This window comes from Bos mutus, chromosome X (assembly GCF_027580195.1).
Source record: "Bos mutus isolate GX-2022 chromosome X, NWIPB_WYAK_1.1, whole genome shotgun sequence".
NCBI classification, from domain to species: Eukaryota; Metazoa; Chordata; class Mammalia; order Artiodactyla; family Bovidae; genus Bos; species Bos mutus.
This window is the reverse complement of record NC_091646.1, coordinates 33,036,842-33,044,618: the sequence shown is the minus strand read 5'-3', so window position 1 is coordinate 33,044,618 and position 7,777 is coordinate 33,036,842. Positions and strand designations below refer to the sequence as shown.

Genomic DNA, 7,777 nt, shown 5'->3' with positions numbered 1-7,777 from the left:
TCAGTTCTAATGAGGTGGATGAAACTGGAGTCGATTATACAGAGTGAAGTAAGCCAGAAAGTGGTGTTGGAGAAGACTCTTGAGAGTCCCTTGGACTACAAGGAGATCCAACCAGTCCATTCTGAAGGAGATCAGCTCTGGGATTTCTTTGGAAGGAATGATGCTAAAGCTGAAACTCCAGTACTTTGGCCACCTCATGTGAAGAGTTGACTCATTGGAAAAGACTCTGATACTGGGAGGGATTGGGGGCAGGAGGAGAAGGGCATGACAGAGGATGAGATGGCTGGATGGCATCACTGACTTGATGGACATGAGTCTCAGTGAACTCCGGGAGTTGGTGATGGACAGGGAGGCCTGGCATGCTGCGATTCATGGGGTCGTAAAGAGTCAGACATGACTGAGTGACTGAACTGAACTGAAGCTAGAAAGAAAAACACCAATACAGTATACTAACGCATATATATGGAATTTAGAAAGATGGTAACGATAACCCTGTATGCGAGACAGCAAAAGAGACACAGATCTATAGAACAGTCTTTTGGACTCTGTGGGAGAGGGAGCGGGGGATGATTTGGGAGAATGGCATTGAAACATGTATAATATCATATAAGAAACAAATTGCCAGTCCAGGTTTGATGCAGGATACAGGATGCTTGGGGCTGGTGCACTGGGATGACCCAGAGGGATGGTATGGGGAGGGAGGTGTGGGAGGAGGGGTTCAGGATGGGGAACACGTGTACACCCGTGGCGGAAACATGCTGATATATGGCAAAACCAATACAATTTTGTAAAGTAATTAGCCTCTAATTAAAATAAATAAATTTAAAAAATAAATTGCCAGTAGAAAAACAGAACTCTCAAAGGCATTTGGTTTTACATGTCAATATTTTATTCAACTGATTATTGACTATTCCAGCAGGAAGACAAAAGATCTGGTTCCAAGAACATTTGAAAAATAGAGATGTATGCAGTCAATGGGAAAAGAATGCTACAAGATGACTGAGGTCGACATCAAAGTGGTTAACCTTTTGCAGGCAGTCAAACCACATCATTTGGGGGATTAACATCTCTACCAGGCTATACAGCAAAGCAGCTTACTGATTTCTGTAACTTAATCTCTAATTTTCACTGACTTTTCCAGGACAGTAAACCATTTCAAAACTTATCTAGTAGGGGTGGGGCAAGGCGGGGGTTCCTCTTGGAAAGGGCATGTGGCTGACTGGAGGAATTTTCTCTCTGCTTCCACCAGCTCAGTTTCCTTCTGACTCCCTGATATTTAACTCTGTAAAGAGGGCCTCTAGTTTTCAGTCACGGTACAGAATTTCCTAGTACATCGTGTTGGGTCTCCTACCGGAGAGAGCCATGGAGTTTCCTCATTTTTCTGAGGAAATGTTAAAAACATGTCCTTTAGAAGCCTAGTTTGGTCTTGACCCTTCTTCATCACCACAGAGGAGGAAGTGACTGCCACTTCCGTAGGAGAATGCTTTCCACATGACTCCAGAGAACACAGTCCCCATGGCAATTGATTTGGGTGGCTTCAGGGCACAGCTGCTGGCATAGAGGCATTGAAATACAGCGAAAACCGATGGCTCTGTGGGCAGCGCAGGGCAGGAAGTCACCTGGCGGAAGGGCTCACAAGGATGCTGCATCTCAGTTAGGAAAGGCTGAGGGACAGGAGGGAGGCACCGGGCCTCAGTACTGCTGCTGCGCCTCGCAGCCCAAAAGCTCCAGCCTCAGGGCGATATGGTGCGCCCAGCTCCGCGGGTGAATCCGAAGGAAGCGGGTAAACAGCGGGGGGTCTAGAGCATTCACCACGGGGGTGAAGGAGTCTTGATTTCCCTGAAAAACCTAAAAGAGGAGAGACAGCATGTGTTGGTTGACAGGAAAAGAATTACAATACCTATACACCTTCACTGGCCTCCTGCATGGTCTGGAACTCACCAATAGCTCTTCATGGGCACCCACCCCAAAGCTGAGGATGGAAGCTTTTTTCATTTCAGGTTGAGGGATTCAAGCTTCCCATAGTTCGATAGTTTGGGATTGAACCTTGGGAGGTGACTGAATGACTTAGTCCCCTGAATGACTTAGTCTGTGCCTGGGAAAGGGCGTATGACATCTAGAATTAAGAGCCTCTTTGCTAACCTGTAGGATTTCCCTGGTGGCTCAGATGGTAAAGCATCTGTGTGCAATGTGGGAGGACCCAGGTTCGATCCCTGGGTCAGAAAGATCCTCTGGAGAAGGAAATGGCAACCCTCTCCAGTACTCTTGCCTGGAAAATCCCATGGACAGAGGAGCGTGGTATGCTACAGTCCATGGGGTCGCAAAGAGTCAGACACGACTGAGCGACTTCACTCACTCATTCACTCACTTGCTAACCTGCTGTGGAGCCCTTGCTTCCAGCTATGGCTTACCTCTGAGAACATTATCACCCACTTTCTCAACTAATTCAAGGAAGTTGTAAACATCATGGCATTTTACTCTGAACTACTTCAACCTGCCAAGACTTTGGGTTTAAACATTATCTCTTTAGAGAGCTCTTCATCTTCTGAAACAGGACTCTTGTTGACTCAATCTCGTCTAGATCACTTTTCTTTACAGCATTTGTTATCTTCTCATTTATCTTTTTACCTGCTTATTGACCATTACCTCTGTTTTCACCACCAAATGTCACTTCCATGACAGCAGAGGCCTTGGTCACTGATCTTCCATACATGCAAGAAATGCAGTATATACATAGCAAATATACTATAAACATTTGCTAGAGTTTGTGTGTTTGATAAAGCTTTTGGGAAACAAAGACATTCTTTGATAAATATGTTTGGTAAACTTTTGAAACCTGTACATCTTCTGTTAGGGTTATTCCTTGTTGTTTCCCCTCAAGAAACTGAAAGAATAACAGAAGGAACACTCACATCTTTAATGTACAACACACTCCTAGTCTCTGGTCTGTTTTTGTCCTTCATAATGTTGACATTTAAAAAGGCCTAGGACCATTGTGTTGATAACATCCCACATTTTAAATTTCTGTGACTATTTTCTTAATTATTAAATCTTAGTTCAACATGTTTAGTGAAAATATTAACTAGATGATGTGTCTTTCCCACTGTATCATATCAAAGGACACATGATACTGATTCCTTCAGAGTTTGAGCCTTACTTAAGGTGGTGTCCACCACATCTCACTTAAATAAAGGTAATTACTTTCCTTTCCTTACAATCTGTGGGCTGAGGCTTTAATGCTGTATAAATATTCTCACAAAGGAGAAAAGGAAAGATATAAGCATCTGAATACAGAGTTCCAAAGAATAGCAAGGAGAGAGAAAAAAGCCTTCCTCAGTGATCAATGCAAAGAAATAGAGGAAAACAATAGAATAGAAAAGACTAGAGATCTCTTCAAGAAAATTAGAGATACCAAGGGAACATTTCATGCAAAGATAGGCTTGATAAAGGACAGGAATTGTATGGACCTAACAGAAGCAGAGGATATTAAGGAGAGGTGGCAAGAATACACAGAAGAACTATACAAAAAGATCTTCATGACCCAGATAATCACACACCTGATGGTGTGATCACACACTTAGAGCCAGACATCCTGGAATGTGAAGTCAAGAGGGCCTTAGAAAGCATCACTAAGAACAAAGCTAGTGGAGGTGATGGAATTCCAGTTGACCTATTTCAAATCCTAAAAGATGATGCTGTGAAAGTGCTGCACTCAATATGGCAGCAAATTTGGAAAACCCAGCAGTGGCCACAGGACTGGAAAAGGTCAGTTTTCATTCCAATACCAAAGAAAGGCAATGCCAAAGAATGCTCAAATTAGCACACAACTGCACTCATTCCACACGCTAGCAAAGTAATGCTCAAAATTCTCCAAGCCAGGCTTCAACAATACATGAACCGTGAACTTCCAGATGTTCAAGCTGGATTTAGAAAAGGCAGAAGAACTAGAGATCAAATTGCCAACATATGTTGGATCATTGAAAAAGCAAGAGAATTCCAGAAAAACAGCTACTTCTGCTTTATTGACTATGCCAAATCCTTTGATTCTGTGGATCACAACAAACTGTGAACAATTCTTCAAGAGATGGGAATACCAGACCACCTTACTTGACTCCTGAGAAATCTGTATGCAGGTCAAGAAGCAACAGAACTGGACATGAAACAACAGAATTGTTCCAAATTTGAAAAGGAGTACATCAAGGCTGTATATTGTCACCCTGCTTATTTAACTTCTGTGCAGAGCACATCGTGAGACATGCTGGGCTGGATGAAGCACAAGCTGGAATCAAGATTGCCAGGAGAAATATCAGTAACCTGAGATATGCAGATAACACCACCTTTATGGCAGAAAGTGAAGAACTAAAGAGCTTCTTGATGAAAGTGAAAGAGGAGAGTGAAAAAGTTAGCTTAAAACTCAACATTCAGAAACGAAGATCATGGCATCCGGTCCCATTACTTTATGGCAAATAGATGGGGAAACAGTGGAACCAGTGACAGACTTTATTTTCTTGGGATCCAAGATCACTGAAGATGGTGTTTGCAGCCATGTAATTAAAAGACGCTTGCTCCTTGGAAAAAAATCTATGACCAACCTAGACAGCATATTAAAAAGCAGAGACATTGCCGACAAAGGTCAGTCTAGTCAAAGCTATGGTTTTTCCAGTAGTCATGTATGGCTGTGTGAGTTGGACTATAAAGAAAGCTGAGCGCCGAAGAATTGATGCTTTTGAACTGTGGTGTTACAGAAGACTCTTGAGAGACCCTTGGACTGTAAGGAGATCCAACCAGTCCATCCTAAAGAAAATCAGTTCTGAATATTCACTGGAAGGACTTATGCTAAAGTTGAAACTCCAAAACTTTGGCCACCTGATGGGAAGAACTGACTCATTGGAAAAGACCCTGATGCTCAGAAAGATTGAAGGCAGGAGGAGAAGGGGATGACAGAGGATGAGATGGTTGGATGGCATCACCAACTCGATGGACATGAGTTTGAGCAAGATCCAGGAGTTGGTGATGGACAGGGAGGCCTGGCGTGCTGCAGTCCATGGGGTTGCAAAGAGTCAGACACGACTGAGTGACTGAACTGACTGACTGAAGATGTTCCAGCGTCACCTAGCATCTTCATGGCTCCAGTCTTGGCATCTCTGAGAGGCAAGCTTCCTTTTACTAGGACATGCTATTTGGAAACCAAGACTCTTCTGGGTTAGCTGAGGCTCTGCTCCAGGCCAAGGCTCACATACAGTGTGTCTTCTCAGGTTGGACATTTTAATCTCATGGCAGAGAGCAGAGTCAGAAGAGAGTGAGCCAAATACATGATCACACTGAAAGTTTCTGTCCGAAATTGGTGTATATCATGTGCATTTACATTACGTTGGTCAAAATGAGTCCTATTCTCAAACCCGAAGTCAGTGAAGTTGTCAAAGAAGGAGGAAGTGAAAAATCAAGGATAATGCCTTTTACCTCATCTGCTATTTCTGTTCACTTGTCACCAGCAATACAGTGATTTTATGTGGCAGATATATAAGAGGTTTGGGTGGCTGGGTAGGTTTCTTAGTCTGTGAGCAACCTCTATTGTTGATAGAGAAAAGTGTAATTTTTTAAATAGATGGGGCAAGAAGATATGTTTTGTGATGGTTTTTGCTTTTCCAGAAAACTTTATTTCCACCACTTGACTTCTTTTTTTGTTAATCACCAAGTCTCCAAGAGATCTATCCTCCTTCACCAGAAACAGTGCCACCTCTAGTCCCACATATTTTCCATTCTTTTCCTTTCAGATCTCCAGAAGCCAAAGCTATGACACAGGAGAGCTCAAATATTAGTATTTTGTCACTGAGGGTCAGACTTTGTCTTTTTAGAAGTGATTTTCTCTGTGTTCTATCACAGTCTCTCCTGGACTCTCCTCTGCAGAGCTAGCTTTGCATGTTTATTTTCTACTTACTTTTTGTAAATTGAAACTTACAGCATTCTTTGTCTTCTAGTTATTCTGTAAGTTATGAGTGGTTTTATTTGCAATATTTAAATATATATTTATATATAATTTATATATATTATATAATATATATTTATATATAATTTATAATATATTTATACATATACATATTTAAATATAGCTACAGACAGATATATTTGGTAAAGATTGAAGGCAGGGGAAGAAGGGGACGACAGAGGATGAGATGGTTGGATGGCGTCACCGACTCGATGGACATGAGTTTGAGCAAGATCCAGGAGCTGGTGATGGACAGGGAGGCCTGGTGTGCTGCAGTCCATGGGGTTGCAAAGAGTCGGACATGACTGAATGGCAGCCATTCTGTCCAGCGTGAGATGGTACATCATTGTGGTTTTGATTTGCATTTCTCTGATGATGAGTCATGTTGAGCATCTTTTCATGTGTTTGTTAGCCATCTGTATGTCTTCTTTGGAGAAATATCTGTTTAGTTCTTTGGCCCACTTTTTTTTTTATCACTTCACTGCTTTATTTTATTATTATTATGTTTTTTACTTTACAATATTGTATTGGTTCTGCCACACATCAACATGAATCCACCATGGGTGTATGCGTGTTTCCCATCCTGAACCCCCCTCCCACCTCCCTCCCTGTACCATCCCTCCGGGTCATCCCAGTGCACCAGCCCCAGGTATTTGGCCCACTTTTTGTTTTGGTTGTTTATTTTTCCGGTATTGAGCTGCATGAGCTGCTTGTATATTTTTGAGATTAATTCTTTGTCAGTTATTTCCTTTGCTATTATTTTCTCCCATTCTGAAGGCTGTCTTTTCACCTTGCTTATAGCTTCCTTCATTGTGCAAAAGCTTTTAAGTTTAATTAGGTCCCATTTGTTTATTTTTGCTTTTATTTCCATCACTCTGGGAGGTGGATTATAGAGGATCTTGCTGTGATTTATGTCAGAGAGTGTTCTGCCTATGATTTCCTGTAAGAGTTTTATAGTTTCTGGTCTTACATTTAGATCTTTAATCCATTTTGAGTTTATTTTGTGTATGGTGTTAGGAAGTGTTCTAGTTTCATTCCTTTACAGGTGGTTGACCAGTAAATGGATTGTCTTTTCTCCATTGTATATTCTTGCCTCCTTTGTCAAAGATAAGGTGTGTGGATTTATCTCTGGGCTTTCTATTTTGTTCCATTGATCTATATTTCTGTCTTTGTGCCAGTGCCATACTGTCTTGATGACTGTAGCTTTGTAGTATAGTCTGAAGTCAGGCAGGTTGATTCCTCCAGTTCCATTCTTCTTTCTCAAGATTGTTTTGGCTATTTGAGGTTTTTTGTGCTTCCATACAAATTGTGAAATTGTTTGTTCTAGTTCTGTGAAAATACCATTGGTAGCTTGATAAGGATTTTGTTGTATCTATAGATTGCTTTGGGTAGTATACTCATTTTCACCATATTGAGTCTTCCATTCCATGAATATGGTATATTTCTCCATCTATTTGTGTCCTCTTTGATTTCTTTCATCAGTATTTTATAGTTTTCTATATATAGGTCTTTTGTTTCTTTAGGTAAATTTATTCCTAAGTATTTTATTTTTTTCATTGCAATGGTGAATGGAATTGTTTCCTTAATTTCTCTTTCTGTTTTCTCATTGTTAGTGTATAGGAATGCAAGAGATTTCTGTGTATTAATTTTATATCCTGCAACTTTACTATATTCATTGATTAGCTCTAGAATTTTCTGGTGGAGTCTTTAGGGTTTTCTATGTAGAGGATCATGTCATCTGCAGACAGTGAGAGTTTTATTTCTTCTTTTCCAATCTGGATTCCTTTTATT

At 41.0% G+C, this 7,777-nt stretch overlaps 1 protein-coding gene across 2 annotated transcripts in view; it reads right to left on the bottom strand.

Moving 5' to 3' along the window:
- Nucleotides 1-872: 872 nt before the first annotated feature.
- The window catches only part of F8 (coagulation factor VIII), a 142,382-nt gene continuing 135,477 nt past the window's right edge, over nucleotides 873-7,777 (bottom strand). For both annotated transcript variants that reach the window (XM_070366172.1, XM_070366173.1), the window contains exon 27: nucleotides 873-1,848. In XM_070366172.1, coding sequence (XP_070222273.1) covers nucleotides 1,693-1,848 — 156 coding nt within the window. In that variant the 3' untranslated portion in view covers nucleotides 873-1,692. The remainder of the gene's footprint in view (nucleotides 1,849-7,777) is intronic.